The sequence below is a fragment of the Geotrypetes seraphini genome, chromosome 10 (genome assembly GCF_902459505.1).
Source record: "Geotrypetes seraphini chromosome 10, aGeoSer1.1, whole genome shotgun sequence".
Taxonomy (NCBI): Eukaryota; Metazoa; Chordata; class Amphibia; order Gymnophiona; family Dermophiidae; genus Geotrypetes; species Geotrypetes seraphini.
In genome coordinates, this window is record NC_047093.1 from 135,762,025 (window position 1) to 135,785,779 (window position 23,755).

At 41.4% G+C, this 23,755-nt stretch overlaps 1 protein-coding gene across 1 annotated transcript in view; it reads right to left on the minus strand.

Annotated features, from left to right (window-relative positions):
* The window catches only part of LOC117368621 (vomeronasal type-2 receptor 26-like), a 43,220-nt gene extending 23,963 nt beyond the window's left edge, over positions 1 to 19,257 (minus strand). The window contains exons 1-4 of the mRNA XM_033962350.1: positions 19,190 to 19,257; positions 7,785 to 8,073; positions 2,376 to 3,197; positions 341 to 568 (exon numbers count right to left, since the gene is read on the minus strand). Of these exons, the coding sequence (XP_033818241.1) occupies positions 341 to 568; positions 2,376 to 3,197; positions 7,785 to 8,073; positions 19,190 to 19,257 (1,407 nt within the window). The remainder of the gene's footprint in view (positions 1 to 340; positions 569 to 2,375; positions 3,198 to 7,784; positions 8,074 to 19,189) is intronic.
* Between the last annotated feature and the right edge of the window lie 4,498 nt (positions 19,258 to 23,755).

Sequence of the window (23,755 nt, forward strand, 5' to 3'; positions counted from 1 at the left end):
TGATGACACATCGTACGATTGATAGCAGGGGGATTTTAGGACCCACGAGTGAGAATTGGACCGAATATATATGCCAGATAGTATAAAGCATTGCAGTCAGTCTTGGGTCTCTGAGGTCCTTTTCTTCCCTTTATTAACATTTTAATCATTTCTAGTGGAGTTTGAACAGTATGATATCAACTTTCAGTGATAGGTCAGATTTGGTTTTGGGTTGTTTATGCAGTAGAAACTGTGGCAGCCAATGACTGAAAACTATTTTTCTGACCATATTATAACAAGACTCAAGATACCTACATGGATCAACACCTCTCATTATGCTCTAATACCACTTAAATCTGACCTTTGTGAATTTACTCTCCCATACAATCGCTTTCTCATCAATGGTGAAATCCTGCCCTGGGGGAGCGTGAGGGTTATAACTTCCAACAAGTTCATATTTCCATGTCTTATCTGAAAGGAAGATCAAGTTCACAATATCATATCCAATGGCAAGGTCTCCGTTCTCATCCAAATATATCTCCTCCCCCAGTCCGTTCTTAAAGTGGAGGTTCCGTAGATAATGATGGAGCTAAGAAGTGAAGTGTAAATTTTCAGTAGTGCCAGGTTACATAGGTAATTTCAAGCATACATAAAAATAAAACAATTTATTTTCTTTATAATTATGGGGAGAACAAATTTCAAAACCATTTCTGTAGGTCCAACAAGGCTTTTTTCTACTCCATCTATAGGAAATGAAAGATGGTTAACTTTCTAGAATCCTAAAGGTTATAGGGTCCGAGGCAACATAATTTTACCAAGGAGAAATCCTGCCAAATGGATCTGATTAATTTCTATGACTGGGTGACCAAATAATACGCACTAGATGTAATTTACTTGGATTTCAGCAAAATCTTTGATACAGTTCCTCACAGAAGACTCTTGAATCAGCAGAGAGGGCTGAACTTAGGACCAAAAGTGGTGAACTGGATTGGAAACTGATTGACTGACAGGCAGCAGGCGATGGTGCTAAATGGAGCTCACCTGGGGGTAAGGAAGGTAAGTAGTGGAGTGCCTCAGGGTTGCTATTGGAGATGATTCTGTTTAATATATTTTTGTGATCTCAAGGTGATGAATAAATGCAACAAGGTGGAGGAAAGGAGACACTGTGGGGATATGATAAAGATATTCAAAAATTTTAAAGGTATTAATCTACAAACAAACCTTTTGCAGCAGAGGAAAGACGGAAGAACTAGAGGATATGAGCTTGAAGGTGGGGGCGACAGACTTTTCCTTGTTAAGGATGCCTATAATTGCTAAATCTTCTGTGACAGCATTCCTTCCTAGAATTCCTGTATTTTAACCATTTTAGCAACTTCACTACAGTTTTTCAAATGCAGTGCTAGTCCTCTATTTCTTTCTCCTCTCTCTTTTCTTTCCCTTTTCCTTGATGTACTTACCTTATTGGTCTCTTTTCTTACAAAGATTGTATTTCATCCCTTTTTAACCTAATGTACCAGTTAGTTGTTACCCTCTGTTAGTTGTACATGTTTATTATATGTTTTAATTTGTATAATTATTGGATTGTTATTCACTTAGTAATTCCAGATACGCAATTTTATCAAATGTTATTAAACTTAAACTTATGTTAGATCTCTCAGTAGGGCATTTTACAGACAACCTGTGTTGCCAGTTCCCTCCTTCCCTCCCTTCCCCTCCCCTCTTTCTTTTCAATTATTATATTTCCTTCTTGTTCCTGCTCTCTGTCCCTCCTCCCTTCTCTTATTTCTTATTTTCTCTCTCTCTCTCTTCCCCTATTAATGATCATTATTGTACAACCCCTAGACATCTTCTTGATAGGTGGCATATCAAACACAGATTAAACTTAAAAATTGAAACTTGGAATAATATCAGGATGTACAACAGTAGTTAGTGATAATATTCAAACCTCAAACAAACATGTCATGCCTTTCTGCTTAATACCAACTTTGTTCAAGGATAGTCAAAACCACAGGAAAGTATTTGACTAGGTGACTCTATTAAAACCAGAGAGTGTTTCTCAGTCCCAAAGTTCAATAAAATGCAAAAAGTGTATATCTGTGTGCACACAAAAATAAAGTATCACAACTTTCTTGAACTGGATACTACTTAGTTGTTATCTTGACCCCTTAGAAGGTCTAGGGGTGCGTAGGGCTTGCAGGCAATCTAGGGTGCCTAATGCTGTACACTGACTCCACTTTGACCATGGGGATTGAGCATCCGTGTGGTCACAATAACCCAGTAAATGACAGCACACTACTCTCCCTCCTTCAATGAAAGCTTCCATTTTTACTCTGAGCCAAAACATACCATTCTTTTACTTTTGAATACAAAATTCCTCTAACAAATGCTAAAGTTACCTTCCATGGTGAATAATCCAAAACTTCCCTATTTTCTCTAAACCGCGTAGTGTCATTTCCTGAGCCAGTCATGATCATGTCATGCAGTGCTTGTGCCACGGCATACACCGCATTGTACACACTATAGCTGCTTCCAAAGTGTGTGCTGTGACAGTGATAGCTGAATTGATCTTTTTCCTGTGGGGTATAAAGCTTTGTATAGTTGCATTGTCTTTTGATATTCTTTGGGCATTGGCTATCACACAGGCTCGCCCACCAATTCAAACCATAGTAGTCCCTATGTGAAAGCCAGAGAGGTTCCATTTCACGGACAAATTTTAAAAAGTCTGGCATATCCCTTTTATGACTTGTGAAGATCAAGGAGTTGTTGTTGAATTGCAATTGTAACGAAACTTCTCTATTTATCTCTATCTTTTCTGTGGTAATGAAAACCTTGCCAGGTTTTATCAGAAAATAAAATCTGAGTATATCATATATTTTAAATGCAAAGTTTTCATTAAAGTACAGAATGATCGCAGCAGATGAGTCACGAATTAGGGTCATGATTTTCTTTATTTGCTTATCTGGGATTCTACCGTGGTGAGGGAAGGGTTCATGAAATGCGATGCAGCCACCGCTCCGCTCAATCCCTTCTCTCAGGATCTGAACAGCTCTCACACTGTGGTCATCATCGGGTGAAATGATACCGACCCAGTTCCAGCCGAAATGCTTCAGGAGCTTGCCTATCCCGGCACAGAGGTGCAACTCATTGGGGACAGTCCGGTAGAAATAAGGAAACTTATCAGTGTCACTCATGTAAAGATGCTGTGAGGTGTAGCTGATCTGTTGTGAAAAAATAATGAACACGTCACCATCTTTGTCATTGTGGGAGAAGAGTTTAAATCACATAGGCCTTGATAGAACATAATGTGCAGGTGGGCATTCACATGGGTGGAGCTTGGATGGAGAGTGGGTAGGTTTGTATACACCTAACTTTATATATTACAAAATTGTGTGCATATCTCCAGGATGTCCACACGAGGATTTCCACCAACTCTATGACTGGCTGAAGTATTTGTGTCTAAGCTCTACCAATGTACCTATCCGCTTACACTAGAAGCCTATAAAGGAAAGGGGACAGCTACTTTCCTTTATAGAATAAGCTCCCTTTTACAAAATTACCCTTCATAAGAGTAATTTTATAAGGAGATCCTGTGACAACTCATTCCCTCTACCTCTCTCCGCCTGTCCCTTCTGCTAACCTCCCTTCAGCACCTGCCACCTAATCCCGCCTCCCCACTTCCCCCATTCTCTGTCTCGGGGTCATTTTTCCAAGTTTCCAAATTTTATTAAAATGTGATATCCTGCCTATCAAAAAAGATGTCTAAGCAGCTTACATAAAATATTGAAATAGCAATAAAAAAAAAAAAAAAAAATCAAAATTGTGTTAAGACATAACATGAAAGTGTGGGAAAAGGGGTGAACTATGATATACATAGAAAACTGGGAAAGTAAAACACGAAAAGGAAGATCGTCTTTGACTCCTCTCTCTCCTTCACTGCCCAGATACAACATATCGCTGACGCTACTTCCTCTATAATATTACCAAAATCTGATTCTTCCTCTCTGAGAACACTACCAAAACCCTTGTCCACACCCTCATCACCTCATGCTTAGACTACTGCAACTTGCTACTCTCAGGCCTTCTGCTTAGACATCTTGCTCCCCTCCAATCCATCTTGAATTCAGCTGCATCATTGGTGTCAGAATGGTGGAGGCCACAGGAGCCATGGCTTCCCCAAAAATTGGCAATTGGAAGTATGGCTCTCCCGACTCGCCCAACTACCACCTCTCTGTCGCTGTAATTTAAAATCTTTGGGCAGCTGGAAGTGCATGAAAGTGACCTCCCACAGTCAGCCTACCTTGGAAGTATTCTTTTTGCAGCATCTTGCCTATGCAGGAAGAGGAAGTGCTATAGAAAGAACACTTTTGGTGCAGGCTGACTACAGGAGGCTCACTTTGTTGTACCTCCGACTGCCCAAAGATTTTAAATTACAGTGGTGGAGATGTGCTAGGTTGGGGAGTAGGGAACTGGGAATAGGTCATACCACAGGATCCAGCTGAGGGAGCTGGGGCTGGGAATGAGGGAAGGAGAGAGAGGGAGGGGGTTGGGATAGCAAAAAGGACAGATATTGCATGGGTTGGGATAGGTTTGGGAAGGCAGGGAAGGACAGATGCTGCATGGGCTGGGAGAGGGTTGGGAAGTACAGATACTGCATGGGCTGGGGGTTAGGAAGGGAGGGAAAGAGAGATGCTGCCGGTGGGTGAGGGAAGAGAGAGAATTGTTAGACATAGGTGTGTAGAATGGGAGGGAAAGAGAGATGGTATACACGGGGAAAGAGGAAGAGTTGTTGGACATGATAGTGGTGGAGAGGAGGGAGGGAGAAATGTTACAATGGGAGTGAGGAGAGATGATTCAAAGAAGGGAGACTTGTCAGATTCTGGATGAAGGGTGATTGATGGAGGGAAGAGAGAGATGTCAGACCACTGGAATGGAAAGGAAGGAAGGGAAAGAGATATGCCAGACTGCAGGAAGGAGAGGAGAGGAGAGAAGGAAAGAGATGTTAAACCATGGGAAGAGGGGGGGAGAGGAGAGAGAGAGATGCTAGACCATGGGTGAGGAGAGAGATTCCAGACTATTGCAAGAAGAGGAGAAAGATTCCAGGCTATGGCAAGGAGAGGAGAAAGATGCCAAACTATAGGAGGAGGAAAAGGAAGACAGAAATGGCTGACCATGGGAGAGGGAGAGAAGATGAGCTGGTACACAGGGGGAGCCATTACTGAAGCAGTGGGAGATTGGGCAGCACCCCCGCAGCCTCCTACAACCTTACCCGGTGGAAAGTATAAATCAGCTGTGAGCCGCGGTACGCAGCCCATAGCCGCGAGTCCGAAGCCACAAGGAGCCACGAGGATCAGAGAACGGGAGATTATCGATGGGCTTCACCATGGGGAAGAGGAAAGCTAAAATTGTTCTATTTTTGTTGACCTCAGGACCTCAGGACATCTTCAACCCCTAACTTCACCATTGTTGAAAGACAAGGTAATCATGTCATCTCAAACTGTGTCTCTGACCTCTGGGGAACCGTTACCTCCTCTTCAACCGATACTTAATTTACTTGGGAGATTAGAGATTGCCCCTGAGGTTGGGTCAACATCAGATTCTCCCTTACAATTGCTTCAACCAACTGAAAGTATGGATTCTTTCCAAGAGGACACTAAGTCATTAGGAGCACAGTATTTGTCTCCGATCCAAATGGTACTGGCATCAAACAAGGATATGTTTCCTAAAGACAAAGTAATTAATTTGAATGATATCTGGCTCATTATAGGCTACTGTTTCTAATTTGTGCCAAATTTCTTCAGATATAACTACTAAAGTAAATGTGCAACAATCTCGAATAATGTTATTGGAAAATAGGGTGGAAAAATTAGATGGTACAACTAATGCTTTACAGCAAACAGCTATGTCTAATATTAAGGATAGTACTTTTCTTCATACATAAATGGAGAAAATGGAGACTTTAATGAGACAAAAGAATCTTAGGTTCCTTAACTTCCCTATTTCACATTACTTGGCACCTCTGGAACTTCTAAAGATGTACTTGAGGGATATTTTACAATACCCTCGGGTGAATTCTTTTGTACCAGATAATCTTTATTATATTCCTAGGAGTTCCAAAGAAATAAAGGAAGAAGGGGCAATTGATAGAATGGCTTCACCAGATAGTCTGAACATCTCTCAGTTTCTGGAATCTTCTGTTATCTGATTTGATAACAAAACGTGCCACTTTATTGGTTACATTTAAATCAGAGATGGAAAAGCAACATATCCTTAAACTGTATTTTGTGAATAAGCAGGCACTGTTTTGCGGACAACAACTGAATATTTTTCCTGATGTGTCCAGACAAACGCAGTTTAGAAGGCAATTTCTACAGCTCAAGCCTAAGGTTTTGGCTGTGGGGGCAGCATTCTTCCTAAAATTTCCGTGCAAGTGTTGGTATCATATGGGCGTAACAAATTTGTTTTTGTAGATCCATTACAGTTGGAGAATTTCTTGAAAGAGAAACCTTTGCAGAAAGTTTCCGATACTAATTTAGTTGAAGATAATAAGTGACATATGAAAATGAGGCCTAATTTGCCTGCCAGGAATATCCTGAATTACCTTGTTTATATAGCTTAAGTGCAGTAATATTTGGCTCCAATAATGTAGACTGGATTAAAGGTAAAAAAAAAATTTCCTTTTTGTGACTTTTAAGTCTATTTACTATGAATACTGTTTAATTTTCCTGTATTTTTTTGTTATTGTTGTAACAAATATCAATAATGGTGCACAGGGATGGATGTGGCGGGGAAGACAAGAAGAAATGCTTCATATGGATAGATGGGAATAGGGGTGGAGAAGAGGCCAGGCACCTCTTACCCTCATTCCTAATATATGTTTTTTTCCCTTCCCCATTAGAAAATATGTAACTTTTCCCCCCTTTCCTCCCTTCTTCATGTTTGTTTTTATTGTATTAATTAATTATTTAACAAATACGTGTTTTATTGTTTTTTGTTTTTTTTAATGTTTTACTAATATGATTGAATGTCCTTTTATAATCTGTTTTTAAATGTACATCGCTTAGAGGTGGTGGAGAGTAAAACTGTGACTGAGTTCAAAGAAGCGTGGGATGAACACAGAAGATTTAGAATCAGAAAATAATATTAAAGATTGAACTAGGCCAGTTACTGGGCAGACTTGTACGGTCTGTGTCTGTGTATGGCCGTTTGGAGGAGGATGGGCAGGGGAGGGCTTCAATGGCTGGGAGGGTGTAGATGGGCTGGAGTAAGTCTTAACAGAGATTTCGGCAGTTGGAACCCAAGCACAGTACCGGGTAAAGCTTTGGATTCTCGCCCAGAAATAGCTAAGAAGAAAAAAAAAAAAAAAAAAAAAAAATTTTTAAATTGAATCAGGTTGGGCAGACTGGATGGACCATTCGGGTCTTTATCTGCCGTCATCTACTATGTTACTATGTTACTATGTAGAATGTTTTAAATAGGCGATTCATCAAAAATAAAGTGAACTTGAACTTGAACTTGAACTTACCCTCATTACACCTCATTACTCCTCATTACACCTCTTACCCTCATTACACTACTGCCTGGATGTTTTCTAAAATGTTCATTTGTGGCAGAAAAAAACATCTACATTATAATCCCATCCTAGTTCTGCCCAGATCACACTTCCAACATGCTCTCTTGAGATTTAAATGCACTGCAGATCCATCTAGAAACGATTTGGTGAAAAAAGACTGCCACTTTATGTCACTTTTTGGATGCTTTTCTCTCTTGAAAATGAGCCTCAAATTCAGATTAAGAATCTCTCTGACCTGTGGGTAGTGGTATATCTGGAACATGTCGTAGAATCGATACGATTCCTCAGCTGGAAAGTTTTCAATGAGGGCAGCCACTGGGCGAGGTGAATTGCACTTGAAATTTATGATCGAGAACTGACCTATCAAAATTTTTAAGGCCTCAGAAATGACATTGTTTATAACTCTTAAATGCTCTGCAAGGTGGAGCCCCAGGGTGATGTTGGGTAAGAGCTCCGAGCTGTTGTTAATTTCCTCCACCGCAAAAAGGAAGGTTAAGAAGTTAAAGGTATTTTCTGGAAAATAACTGTAATAACATGAAGAGGATAAGTTTATTATAACAGGGCACCTAGAAACATTTTGCAAAAATGCACCTATTTTATAAATGCAACATAGATGCTGATATAACTATATAAAATAGCCTTTCAGATCTAGCCTAATAGCACCTAAAATCTGCCAAAATTATTCATTTGTTTCAAAGATGTAAGTGTATTGTGACTGGAAGGGAAAACCTGACTATTGGCCAAGCCTCCCTGTACTGGCACAAGCGCCAAACTGAGCAGTCATTGGAGTGATAAAGAGGTAACCAAAATAAAGGACAATGTTCTCAAACAAGCACCCGAATGCCTCTCATCAAAAGGAAAAGGTTTAGTTTTGGTTAGAGTTTTCCTCTGCCACTCACAATAACGTTTTATAATAATAATAATAATAATAATAACTTTATTTTTCTATACCGCCATAGTCAGGTGACTTCTAGGCGGTTCACACTGTAAGAAGGCTGGACATTCAGCGAATAACAAGGTCACAATACAATACAATAAGTCAACAAACAATACAAGACAAAACAATACAATACAATACAATACAATGAGTGTATACAACACAGTACAGTATAATACAACGAGTCTAAATATAATACAATACAATAAGTCTGAAGACAACACCATACATAAGTCTAATACAGTGTCGTACAATGAGTCTAAATATAATACAATTGTGAAGAGGGGAAAGTTACAGATTGGGGTTCAATGGGTAAAGAGTAACTGAGTATTTCTTTAGAACTTCCATTTGAATTGGAGTACTATGGATAGCGAATATCTGAATACATGAGGGGCATCTTGAGAAAGAAAGAAAGGCGTTTAAAGGGAGGGGAGTCCTAGTGTGGGAGGGGACGATTTTAGTCAGTGAATTTTTCGAATAGGGCGGTTTTGATCGATTTGCGGAATGCACTGTAAGACAGGTTGGGTTCGTTTATGTAGTTTTTCAGCCAAACTTGCTGTCTGTTCGCTTGGAACTTAAAGGTTCTATCCAGGAATGATTTGTATCTGCAGCCCGTAATCTTTGGGTATGCAAATATGTTTTTGTTTCTGGTCGCTCGTGTGGGGTTGTGTAGGATGAAGTGAGTTTGTAGGTATGAAGGTGCTAGTCCCCAGACTTGCTTGAAACAGGTGCAAGCAAATTTGAATAGTATTCGCGCTTCAATTGGAAGCCAGTGCAGCTTTTTATAGTAGGGGCTGATGTGGTCGTTTTTTCTTAGTCCGAAGATTAGTCGAACGGCGGTGTTTTGTATTAATCTCAGTTTTTTTATTGTTTTAGCATAAACGCATCACTCTGGTGCTCAAAAGTAAAAATAAGGTTCTCTGGTTATCAATCAGAGAATCAAAAACCTTCCCGTATAGGTATTCGCCTCTCAGTTCAGAAACAGTTCAACTTCTTCATCAATATTTCATCAAAACATAATATTGTTTTAGGTTAGTGCCTTGGAGAAACATAAGCCTATGGGACAGCTCCAACCTTTCACCGTGCAAATAAATAATTTCTTCTTTTCACTTGTGCATCTCAAATTATACCAGGCAAAGTCTGTATAACCCTGACCTATGCACCACTGAGCTCAGACAATTCTTAAGCCTAGCTGAGAGGAACTAACCACCCTATATGATTGGCTGTATTAATCCCTCCCAATACCCTTTCAAGGGTTAGTATTTTCTCAGTCTCTGCCTTGGGTACAATTTATACTGCTTTAATTCTGCTTCCTTTTCTATGCTACCACTGCTGGTTTGCACAAATCTTCTCTATATAGGTTCAAAGGTTTAATATCAAACATAACTCTGTCTGCTTATAACTTCACACTATTGTATGTACTTCTACTTCACATTTGCTGAAGTGTAATTTTTAAGTCCAAACACAGACTTAACTTAGGCAGTTCATTACTCACTGCAGTATTATTATTCAAATTTATCCAGCACTTGAGTCCCAGATCATCTCTACAGTGTCCAGGCCTTCTGAGTAAACCTCACTGTAATCCATGGGTTCCATCTCCTCAATAACATCAGGATTTCCCTTTGAACAAATGGGTGAGTGATCTTCTAGACCAGGGGTGTCCAACCTTTTGGCTTCACTGGGCCGCATTGGCCGAAAAAAATGTTTCTGGGGCCACACAAACACGCAAACGCTGCAGCAAGAGAGAGGAGGGAGCTGGCAAGATGGCAAACACCCGGGGGCAGCAGAGTAAAACACTGCATACCCCTCGACCGGGGCCGCACAAAATACTTCACGGGGCCACATGCGGCCCTCGGGCCACAGGTTGGACACCCCTGTTCTAGACTATCTCCTTTTGAATAGTTTACTTCCTAGTTCTATCTATCTGGATTCCCTTTGCCTCTCTGGTTGGCTGGTTCTTGGGACAGGAATGGGCTTGCTTCCTAGTCTCCTTCCCTCAGAATGGCTTGTGCAACTTCCTCCTCCCCTCTCACTTTGAACCTTGGTTTGTTTAATTACCCCACCAGCTGTGTGTCTGATCTCCCAATTGTAATATCTCTTAGTGTGGTGCTTTATGGGATAACTGGAGTTTCTTGTCCCTTCTGTAACATGCTGAAAGCTTGCTTTTGGAAGGGTAAATAGACATTAGTATTAGGAAAACTCCTTTCCAGTGACTCTTCTGGTTTATAAGGGACAACCTTACTAGATCTAGGTTTAGGCACTGGTTTGTTAATTCTAGATTATTGTGCCGGAGCAGGGACTACATCTCACAGATTTGGCTTTGCCCTGTGCACTCCAGTATACCCAGAATTGTTCCTGCCACCTGGACCTAACCAAAGTGTTGGGAAGACCAGTCCCAGTTAGCCAGTAATAGTATCAATGTCCCACCCTGACGAAGACACGAAACCTGGGTCGGGGGGACAGGGACCATAAGTAGACAGAAACACAGAGTGAAAAATTTTTTTAAGCTCACACAACACAGTTCTTAAATTTTCTCAACGGAGTTAAACATTACCAACAACCACCTGGCGAAGATAAGTATATTATATACAATAGCAATTCACGTGGAGTGTTTTGTTTATATAATAATGGTGGTTTGGGGACGGTGAAGGAGATGATGGTCCCCTTGTTAACCCCGTTTTGGTGACATCACTAAAAACATTGGTTATAAGGTCTGAGCACTTCACATTTAAATAAGGATATTAATTAAGTTATAATTTATTTATAAATTAGAGCTGTGATTATTTAAAATTATTGAAGATTCTCATCACAGAATATAGTTATATATTCCTCCATAGATTGCTTGAATGAAATAAAGAAGCCAGCTAGCACTGGAGATTCCTCCCTCACGCCCACAGCATCAAATCTTTCCTATAAAATATTTCATGAGGTTCAGTTAAATCTGACAGCATATGTGTGTTTGTGGGGGATGGGGAGAGGGGGGGGCGGTTGGTATCTACAAAGAGGGTGTGGGCAAAACAGCATCCTTCTCTTGACCTCCTATGGTGTCAATACCGCTGCCCTACTTCAGTGATCACACATTTTTCCTGACAAATAATCTATTTTCTAAAGTAAAAGAAACTCTCCTGGATCCCTTGTTACCTCCTCCTTATCAAGGACCCCTCCTAAGTGGGATTTACTTGCCACTGACTCCAAAGTATTTGCATTAAATATAACTGACACTGCCCATTTGGATGGGTGGTTGAGAAGGGAAAATACCCTGCATTCTTATGAAAATGCCATGTACCCTCTCTGCTTTTCTTGCCAGGTCAAAGCAAACCCCTGGGGATACCTTATCACTAACAGTACTTTCTAACTGGGTGGAGGACACTTTTGGAGAGGACAATCAAGGCATGTCCATTTGTCAAAAAAAATTGCTAAACTTCAAAAATATTAATCTACAAATAAAAATTCCAAAATATGATAAAACATTAGCAATATATAGAAGCTTATTATATAGCTCATAAGGGAAGATCGTGCCAAACAAACTTACTGCACTTCTTTGAGGGGGTAAACAGCCAGTTGGACAAAGGGGAACCTGTAGACATCATTTACCTTGACTTCCAAAAGGCCTTTGACAAGGTACCCCATGAGCGGCTACTTAGGAAGCTGTGGAACCACGGGGTGGAAGGGGACGTACACAGATGGATCAAACACTGGTTGGCAGGCAGGAGACAGAGGGTTGGAGTGAAGGGTCACTACTCGGGCTGGAGGAAAGTCACGAGCGGAGTACCACAGGGGTCTGTACTTGGACCGCTGCTGTTCAATATATTTATAAATGACCTGGAAACGGGGACGAATTGTGAAGTTATAAAATTTGCGGACGACACTAAACTCTGTAGAAGGGTTAGAACTACGGAAGAGTGTGAGGACCTACAAAGGGACCTAAACAAACTGGAGGAGTGGGCGAATAAATGGCAGATGAAATTCAATGTAGGGAAATGCAAAGTCATGCATATAGGGAGAAAAAACCCGATGTTCAGCTACCAAATGGGGGGATTAGTATTAGAGGAAAGTAACCTTGAAAGAGATTTGGGTGTACTGGTGGATACAACAATGAAGTCAACGGCGCAATGCGCAGCAGCCGCGAAGAAGGCAAACAGAATGTTGGGTATTATTAAAAATGGTATTACGACCAGAACAAAAGAAGTCATCCTGCCGTTGTATCGGGCAATGGTGCGCCCGCACCTGGAGTACTGTGTTCAGTATTGGTCACCGCACCTTAAGAAGGATATGGCAATACTTGAGAGGGTCCAGAGGAGAGCGACACGAATGATTAAGGGCATGGAAAACCTTTCATACACTGAAAGATTGGAGAGGCTGGAGCTCTTCTCCCTGGAAAAGCGGAGACTCATAGGAGACATGATAGAAACCTACAAGATCATGAAGGGCATAGAGAAAGTAGAGAGAGATAGATTCTTCAAATTTTCAAAACATAAAAGAACAAGAGGGCATTCGGAAAAATTGGAAGGGGATAGATTCAAAACAAATGCTAGGAAGTTTTTCTTTACTCAGCGGGTGGTGGATACCTGGAATGCGCTTCCAGAGGACGTAATAGGGCAGAGTACGGTACTGGGGTTTAAGAAAGGATTGGACAATTTCCTGTTGGAAAAGGGGATAGAGGGGTATAGATAGAGGATTACTGCACAGGTCCTGGACCTGTTGGGCCGCCGCGTGAGCGGACTGCTGGGCGCGATGGACCTCGGGTCTGACCCGGCAGAGGCATTGCTTATGTTCTTATAAAAATTCACCTGCTACAGTTTTTCATCTGTTTAGGCATTGAACGATGGGTAAAATATTCACAGACTTTGAGTTGGGACATTCAACCCTGCAATGTGATTTCAAACTCTGTAATATCTCCTAGAATAGAGACAGGAAAATGTAACCTCCCAAGAAAGTGCGAACACAAAATATCCCTCATACAGCTTCAAGCTACTTCAGTCACAATGAAACTCATAAGTGTGTCTCAGATAGGAGGAAAGCTACAATGGTACTTACTCAATTATTACAAAATCTATGTTAATCAAGTCAGAGGGTTTAGTTAGTTGACCACCAAACTCTTGAATGAATCCCCCAATTATAATGTCCCCATGGCTATAGTAGGAGCCACCTTCAAAGGCAACCATAGAAGGGGGTAAACATCGGCACTCGATGGCCTTCCAGATATCAACGTAAAGTGTTAATAGAATCAGCAGAGGATGAGCTCCCATCTTTCAAGGTGAGAAACAGCTGCTCTTCCTGCTCTATGACCTTGGTTAGTTTATTGGCGCGTTGGAGGATACTTTCAAGCACTTTGTGACTTCCACCCCTTTTGAATCTCTGTATAACGAATTTTAAAAATTCATTCTTCTATGTACAGTAACATCACCAAGCAATTTAAAACTGGACACAAGAAGACCCTTCGATGGGCACAAATCGCATTACAGATGACCACAGAAGTCTTTTGCCGATGTTGATTTGGACTTATCTGAGCGAGTATCCAACAGCTATGTGATATTTATGGGACTCTACTCAAAGCTCAAGGGATAGCGTCCCTGCTCTGTGCAATTAATATTAAAAATAAGTTGTTTTTATAAATATGACTCTATAGAAGATTTGCCTTCATTAAATGCAAGACAAGTGTTAATTTGAAAGGAGTGGTTGGAAAGGAGTGCAATCACACCAGTCAGAGGAATTGTTTATTTAGTGTATAATCAATAGAGAATAAAGTAAACACAAAACCCATATGTCTTTTAATCACAATCTGCCAAATATGCAATCCCCTGCAGGACAGGTCAGAGGCCGCTGTACACAGCATAATATCTTCAAGCCTAGAGTCGATTGATCTCCTGCATATCAGAGACCAGTTCATAGGGAATTCATACCATATTGAAAGGAAATTCAAGTTTCAAGTTTAATGGTTATTTGATAGATCGCCTGTCGTAATACTAAGGGCTCCTTTTACGAAGCCGTGTTAGTGGTATAACGCGCGCTAGCCACTGCCGCCTCCTCTTTAGCAGGCGGCAGTTTTTCAGCTAGCGCAGGGGTTAGCGCGACTTCGTAAAAAGGAGCCCTAAGTGATTATACTAAATACTAGTCTTTAAGCCCGTTACATTAACGGGTGCTAGAATAGATGTGTGTGTCTGTCTTTCTTTCTTTCTCTCTCTCCCCTTGGCCGCTGTCTGTCTGTCTATGTTTATTTGTTTTTCTCTCCTTGGACACTGGCTGTCTCTCCTTGGACGCTGCCTGAATGTCTTCCTTTCTGTCTGTCTCAATGGCCCCCTGTGTGTCATTCTTTGTGTCTGTGTCGTTGTGTCATTCCCCCTCCCCCCCCCCCCAGAGCTAAGCTGTCTGCTTCCAGCATAACCCTTCCCCCAAAGCAGCCCCCTTTCCCTCTCCCTGACCCCCTTGTGTCTTCCCCCTCCTCCCCCCCGAGCAAAGCTGTCTACCCCCCAGCACACCTCTCCAACAAAAGCATCCCCTTGTTCCTGCAGCACTGGCACGACACCCTTCAGCCAATCGTGAGTGCTCAGAGCGCGACAGGGAGCGGGGCCTGCAGCTTCTTTGGCGTTGGTGAGGAAGGAGAGGTTGGCCCAACTCTCAGCTATCTGCACTCAGCACAATCCTCCCACCAGAACAGCCCCCTTTCCTGCCTGCTCCATGGACCTTCTTTTTCCTCTTCCCCTCCCTCCAGTCACCGCTGCCATTCCTATTTAAAACGGCCTGCTGAGGTTCGCGGCCGGCTGTAGCGAACCTCGCAGGCCGCTGTTCACCTCAGTAGCATGTTCCCTCTGACACGATCGTGTCAGAGGGAACGTGCTACCACGTGGAGAGGGCCTGCGAGGTTCGCTACAGCCGGCCGCGAACCTCAGCAGGCCGTTTTAAATAGGAATGGCAGCGGTGACTGGAGGAAGGGGAAGAACAGGAGCGGTAGCGGTTGTTGCGGGAGGGGGGTGAGTCGGCGACGTGCAGGCCGCTGTGAACAGGAGCGGCAGCGGCGGCAGGACCATGAGCCCTCCTCCCACCATCCGCTGCCAAAGCCTCAAGCCACGGCCAAGGCTGGGGACTCGCGCATGCGCACTCCTGCGGCCACAGACCTACACCGCACAGAACACGCAAATAGGAGTGCGCATGCACGGCTAGCTCTTTATTATATAGGATTTAAAATCAGGGGGTACACAACAAAAATACATATTATCAGATACAAAGATAGAACGGACTAACATGGCACAAGACGACTAAGGGTGAACTACAATAAGGTATAGTAAAGGAGAGAAAACAAAAAAAGGATAGAACAAAGGGGAGGGGGTAGGAGTTTTATTCAAACTGTTGATTATCCGCACGGAATGGAGAGAGAGGAAAGTAGATTAGATCATTGTTCAAAGGTGTCTCTATATAAAAAAGTTTTAAGAGCTCCTTTAGATTGATCTAGGTTTGCTTCCTTTCTAATGTAAGGGGGGAGAGCATTCCAACTGAGGGAAAAAGTTATGGCGAAACAGGAGTCCCGACGAGTGCCAAATGTATTAAGAATAGGGACGAAAAGTAAGTTATGGGAAGAAGATCTGAGTGTTCAAAGTGGGGTATGAGGGATAAGTAATATCAATGAAGGATGGTTCTCTGGATTGAAGTGTTTTAAATGTAAGAAATGCAACTTTGAAAGTGATTCTATGATGGATAGGGAGCCAATGGGCATTTTTCAATAACGGAGAAGCAAGGTCATACTTCTTAGAATTAGTGGACATAAGAACATAAGAAATGCCTCTCCTGGGTCAGACCGGAGTTCCATCGTGCCCAGCAGTCCGCTTGTGCGGCAGCCCAACAGGTCCAGGACCTGTATAGTAGTCCTCTATCTATACCCCTCTATCCCCTTTCCTTTCAGAAAATTATCCAATTCCTTCTTAAACCCTAATACCGTACTCTGTCCTATTACGCCCTCTGGAAGCTCATTCCAGGTGTCCACAACCCACTGGGTGAAGAAAAACTTCCTAGTGATGATTTTAATAGCTGTATTTTGGATTAGTTGGAGTTGTTTGATTTCTTTTTGATATATTCTGATGTACATGGAGTTGCAATAATCTAGTTTTGAGATTATTAGTGAATGAGCTAAAATATTGAGAGAAGATGGATCTAGAAAGTTGGCTAAAGATCGGATCATTCGTAGTTTGTAAAAGCAATGTTTGACAACTACACTCATCTGGTGATGATAATTTAATTTATTGTCAATGATGACACCCAGAATTTTGGTGGCATGAACCTCTTCGATTAGGCAGTTGTTGATAAGAAGAGCTGTGGAAAATTGGATACCTTCTTTCCATGGGAATAAATTGTGCTTTGCTTCTTTTCTTTTGGATTTAATTAAAATAATACTAACCCCCCTCTTCTACAAAGCCATGCGGCAACAGCCCCGAAGCCCATAGAGATTTAAAAGCCGTTACCGCACAGCAGTCACTAGCGTGGCTTTTTAGAAGAGGGGGTAAATCTAATAAAGATATTTCAGTACATCTTTTCCTCCTGATTACACTGATATAACATCAGCAGCCTTCTGATTTTCTGTTTATCATTATCTCTTGCACAGCAACCAGCAAATTTAAGGGCATTTTGTAGTTCACACTTAAATTATTCTCCACAGATATTGCACAGCACAGTCGCTGTTACTGCTCTGGTATGACAGCACATTTTAATTTGTGGGTAAAGTTCAAGATGTGTTGGGGGGGTGGACTAATGGGATGAGAATTGGGTTGGGCTGGGTACACTACAGTTAGCGCACATTACTTCCCACGCGCAGAGGGGCATTTTTGATGCAACATATAAATCTGATTTTAGACGTTCTGCAGAAAACCACCAAAACTCCAATATGGAAAGTGACCAGTTTCAAAAACAGCCATTTCCTAGATCCGCTTGTTCTCAGTGTGCCTATCTTTCTTAAGCATTTTTGAAATATATATATTTATATAAATATATATATCGCAAGCCCAAAAAGTGTGGGCACCCCTGACCCCTGCACTAAAGCATCTCCCTGACTTTTGCTGTCACATTACTTACTTATTTGGCTACTTTAAGATCATATGAAAAGATCAGAGCTTGCCTGGACTTCAAAACCCACTTTATTAGCAAACAATGATAAAATCCATACACAAAACAGTCTTGTCAATCATAAGACTGCTTTGTGTTTAGATTTGATATATATATATATATATATATATATATATATATATATATATATATATATGTATCTCACCTATATCCCTATCTCACCTATATCCCTATCTCACCACTTAGATTTGAGATATATATATATATATATGTATATACATTTGATATATATATATATATATATATATATATATATATATATATGTATATATATATATATATATATATATATATATATATAAAATTCTTTATTTATAAATTTTAATAATCTTAACAGTCAAAAAGAAAAAAACTTCTTGTTGACAATCATTTGTCAATGAAATATAACATAATTTCACAGAAGAAAAAGAAAAAAAGGAGTTTTTCCACAACAAGAAGTAGGTGGTCCACAATACAGTACTACCCCGATATTCATGGGGGTTCCGTTCTAGGAACCCCCACCAATCTCAAAAAACCATGAATACGGTTTTTCATGGGGGAGCCTGAAGAGGGCAGCGGGAGAGGGCAGCAGGAGAGCAGCCGAAGCGCCTCGAGTGCAGGAAATCACTCCCGGTATGCTCCGACCGCCTCTTCCTGCACTAAGTTGGGCCTTATCCAATCAGGAGCTGCGTGTCAAATCAGCTCCTTATTGGATAAGGCCCAACTTAGTGCAGGAAGAGGCAGTCGGAGCGTACCGCAAGTGATTTCCTGCACTCGCAGCACTCCGGCTGCTCTCTCCTGCCTCTCCCGCTGCCCTCTCCTTGTCAGCGGAAAATACCACGAATGACCGGAACCGTGAACCGCCGACCGCGAACGACCGGGGGAACACTGTATATGGAGACGGAGTTAAAGATTGCTGAAATTTAAATCCAGAAAGCATAACAGCGATATCATCAGCAAAAACCCAACTCTCATGCTCACTGTATTTCCATGGTGATTGACTGGGTCTCAGTACCTACACTTGTCAGCAGGAGACCTGAAGTTATGATGCCGCTGTACAGGTCCATGGTGAGGCCCCACTTGGAGTATTGCGTTCAATTCTGGAGACCACACTACCGGAAGGATGTGCAGAGAATCGAGTCGGTTCAGCGAATGGCCACAAAGATGGTCTGGGGGCTCAAGGATCTCACGTATGAAGAAAGACTGAATAAACTGAGGCTGTACTCACTTGAGGAACGAAGAGAGAGGGGTGATATGATTGAAACATTTAAGTACATCACGGGCCGTATCGAGTCGGAAGAAGATATCTTCTACCTCATGGGACCCTCGACCACCAGGGGGCATCCGCTAAAAATCAGGGGAGGGAAGTTCCATAGCGACTCCAGAAAATACTTCTTCACTGAAAGAGTGGTGGATCATTGGAACAAACTCCCACTGCAGGTGATTGAGGCCAACAGCATGTCGGACTTTAAGAGAAGATGGGATATTCACAGGGGATCCCTAGGGGAGTGAAACCAGAGGGCGGGTATTTGGAATGGGCAGACTTGGTGGCCTATAGCCCTTTTCTGCCGTCTTTTTCTATGTTTCTATGTTTCTACACGGCTTTCCTGTACCTCCATTGCTTCTTCCTCCGGCTGCTCCCAAGGATTCCAGTAGGAGACAACTCCTCTGTCTTTACCATAGGCCAGTCTGAGTGACTGACTCTCCCCAGGTTTCCACTCTCCTGTTTGCCTCCCTCCTGGCTGCTCCTCTCCAGTGTGCCTCCTCCCACCCCCCCCACCCCCCCGTTCTGAGGAGCCACATTATATCCTGTGGAGAGGCACTCCCCCTCTGAGTAGATGGGGGAAGGGTTTTCCACACACCAGCCTGCTCCCTATTACTACAGGCAGGATTCTTGCTAGTCCTACTTCTCCTAGGCACAGGTTGCTCAAAAGGTATCAAACTCCTGACAGAAATCAGTGAAATATGCCTTTCCTAATTTGATACAGGTTTCAATGTCTTTATTCACTATTAACCATTTGAACTATCTTTCAGAGTACTATCTCCTAATCCTGTCTGGCATGCACCCGCTTCCTTCATAACCTGGAGAAGGGGTTATTCCGCTGTCTCAACTCCTACAGGTTCGGTTTGGGTGCCAAGTAGACACGTCTGGCCTACATGAACAGAAACTACAGAAGAAGGGAATGTCCTGGCATCAGCATTTGCAGAATTCCTGAATTCGATTCCATCTTACAGAAACCACAATAAACTCCCACACCACGGCAAGACGACCGGAAAAGAAAGCGTTATTTCAAGACTGATCCTGTGACTTGGGAACACATTAAAAGCTTCCATTTTCGGAAAAGAAAGCGTTATTCTGACCCTGTAACTTGGGGACACCTTAAAAGCTGGAGTAACCAAGCCATTCTCACCTTGAAAAAAGACTGATAATTTTCACATTAGGTGTGCAACTGTTGTGCTTTTTCTTTTTTTAATTTAACAAACCTGTCCTATGGTTTAATACCTTTCCGCCAAAAAATATACACCCACACCATGCAAGCTATTTATAGTAGCACTGCGGATCTTCAGAATCTAATAGGCCCCTTATGATATTTTGTTAGCTGTTGTATTTTCTTTATTATTGTCTCATGCATTTTTCTCAGAAAAGAACTGTTTGTTTATCCCATATTCTTATGTAATGTAACACCTGTCGCAGGTAATAGGCCTGTCCCACAGGTGGCAGTGATTTACATTTTGATTATTTGCTGACACATCACAAGTTCTCTTTACGAGTTACATTTAATTTGAGAACTTGGCCCTTGCACCACACTCTAAAAAGACAAAATCTGTCTTGTGTATATTCATTGTTTATATCACCTTCACATGAGTTAACTGTACATATTATGCATATATTTGGGCTTTTTAGGGTTTGCCCTGAGCATTTCATCTCCCTCTTCATGCATATAATTCTAGGTTACTATGCCCAGCTCTTCTGGGTATAGGGAAAGTAATCTTGAGGTTCTCTTATTTTAGGGACATTTAGGGATTTTTTTTATATGCATCACATATCTACTAGGGAACACTAATTAATGCCAGACCCCTCCGACTGGCTTAGGAAGTTATAGGGACTCACACTTTTGATTATGTGTCGTTATATTTGAAATGTGCATATAATAACAAAAACACTACTACCGACACATTAGATTTTGCAGCTTCCAGAGGCACTATATGGAAATGATTAAGTTAGCACCAAGGGGAATAAGAAAGATTTCCCGACTAACCAATTTTATGCCTGAAGCTGAAGTATCCTGTACCAGGTTTACATCATGGGGAAACGTAGCCAGAAAATTACCCTGGGATGCCATGACCATTTATTCCCCCATGGTAGCAAATAAAAAAAAATCAGTCATGTGCTAGGGTAAGAATTGTAGTTATGGAACTGTTCGCATTTTGTAAATATTTCATATATTAATGCTCACCTTGTCCTGCCTGCAGGACATCTCTGCTAACACTATGCTTTTTCCATGGAAGGATTGCCCTAGACTACTTTCTCCCATCTCCATCAAGGGCATCCCTTTGCACATGGCTCACAATATTAGGATTCTCGGAGTGATATTTGATAATAAATTAACGTATCATGATCACATAAGTCATGTGGTCAAATCTACTTTCTATCGACTCCGACAAATTCGTTCAGTGGCAAAATTTTTATGTGCAAAATCTCTGAATATTTTAATTCATTCATTAGTAATTTCCAAAATTGATTATTGTAGCGCTTTATTTAAAGGTATATCGCAGAAAGAAATCAGACGTCTGCAAATTATCCAGAACGCCTCTGTTAAAATAATTTACAAAGCCAAAAAATTTGATCACGTCTCTCCACTTCTCAAAAAAGCACATTGGCTCCCAGTTACACACCGAATCTTATTTAAAATATGTCTGCTTACATTTAAATCATTATTATTTAAAACCCCCGCTTTTATATATAGAGTTTTAATTCCTTATCGTACTTCGAGACAGTTAAGATCGCAGGATCAACACTTATTGGCAATACCCTCACTGAAAGTTATCAATACAAGGCGTCACACCATGTTCTCAATAACAGCTCCTCAATCTTGGAATGATCTCCCACTTTTTCTTCGAGAGGAAAGGAACCTAGATAAATTTAAATCCAAACTTAAGAGCTTCCTTTTTAATGATGCTTTTAATGTATAAATTTTATATTCTAAAACTTTTTTACTTTTCACTTTTTATTCTATATATTAAATATAAATTTTATTTGTTACCCTTCCTATTGTTTTTTCCTTAAATGTAATTAAATTAAATTTATGATTGTAACCCTTTAAAAAACCTTCCTTAACTTTGAAACGATATGTAGAAATTATGTATAGCAATGTCTGTAATTATATTGTTTGTTATATTTGTCTCCCCAACTGATTTTTAATGAGATTGTACATCGCCTAGGAAATGTGATAGGCGATTAATCAAATTTTTGTAATAAACTTGGAAACTTGGAATTTAACGCAACAATATCCCAGGCTGCCTGAGTAAATTCTGGGCAGCCTTGGTAAATAGAAAACAATTGATTAATCACAGGATTGCTAGAGCAAAACGCTCTGTCTCTATAACCTCTGATATTTATGCTTTAACTGAAAATTAATGTTAACTTGTTCCCAACAGCTGAACTTATCTCTTTGACAGTCTCTTTAGTTGGTGTACCTGGGTTAGTAAGTCATATGTACAATATACCAAGTTTGGATGAACTCTTTCCATACATTTATGGATTAGACCAGTATTCTTCAACCTTTTTACACCTATGGACCGGCGGAAATAAAATAATTATTTTGTGGACCGGCAAACTACTAAGACTGAAATTTTTTTTTAAAAACCATCGCCGCCCCGTCCCCGCGAGCTCGGTCCCACAAACCATCTGATCCCATCCGCACAAGCCTCAAATAGTTATGATTTTATATTGAACATATTTTATTAAAGTATAAAAAGAAACAATATTCTATACAATTGTCATTTTATAAATACAAATAATACAGGGCATAGATCAACAAAACCCCTGACTCCCCTCCCCTTCACATATATCCCCTCTACTATCAAGAAAACTGAATAAGCCAAAATTATTACAGAATGCTACACAAATATCATGGAACAGAATACCAGTCACACATGACAGGAATGGTGTTAGGGGAGTGGAACTAGGGCAACTGCCCCCTGGTCAGAGATAGCCCTAAGCCAGCTGGAAGCTAAAGAAGCACTGCCTGGGCTTTGCACTCCCCAGTTATGTCTAGCAAGATACATATTTCAAATCTGATATATTTGAATCACAAGATAGAAATAAAATTATTTTTTTCTACTTTTTGTCATCTCTGGTTTCTGCTCATTGCCTTTTCAATCTCTTCCAGCCAGTGTCTGCCCTAAGAACATAAGAATTGACACTGCTGGGTCAGACCAGAGGTCCATCATGACCAGCAGTCCACTCACGCGTACCATGGCCCAGTACAGTGGCATGATAACCTTCTCTGTCTCTTCAGTCCAGCATCTGCCCCTTCCATTCACTGTCTGTCTTTCCCTGCCATCTCTCCTCCTGCCCCCCCCCCCTCCCAATTTGGTCTGGCATCCATCATCTTCCTTCTGTTCCCCTCATGGTCTGGCATCTCTGTCCTTCCCTCCCCCCTGTGGTTTTTAGCATCTCTCTCTTTTCATTTCCTCCACTTAGATCTGATATCATTCTCTGCTCTCTCTTCCCTTTTCTTCTCTGGTCTTCCTTCTCTATTTTCTGCCTCCATCTAAATTAAATTCTTTCTTACTATTTAGTCCCGTTTCCCTCTTTTCACTGTGTCTACTCACAGCTTGTCACCCCTTTCCCTCACCCCTCCATTATCTTACTATTTTTCCCCCTTTATTTATCTCCTCCTTCCATCCAGTATGTGTTCTTTCCCCACTTCCATTCAGCATCTGCTCTCCCCTCTCAACTGACATCCATCTGCCTTCTGCTCTCTCTCCCTTCTTCCCACTTCCATCATCTGTCCCCTTCTCTCTCTCTCATCTCCTCCATTCCATCATCTGCCCCCCTTCCCCTCACCTTTGCAGGTCACTTTCTTTCCCCTGAGGGTGGCTCATGTCAGAGGGGAAGCTTTGGCCGAGCAGAACCGCTTGCAAGGAACAGTTGAACTTACTTGATTGATGTC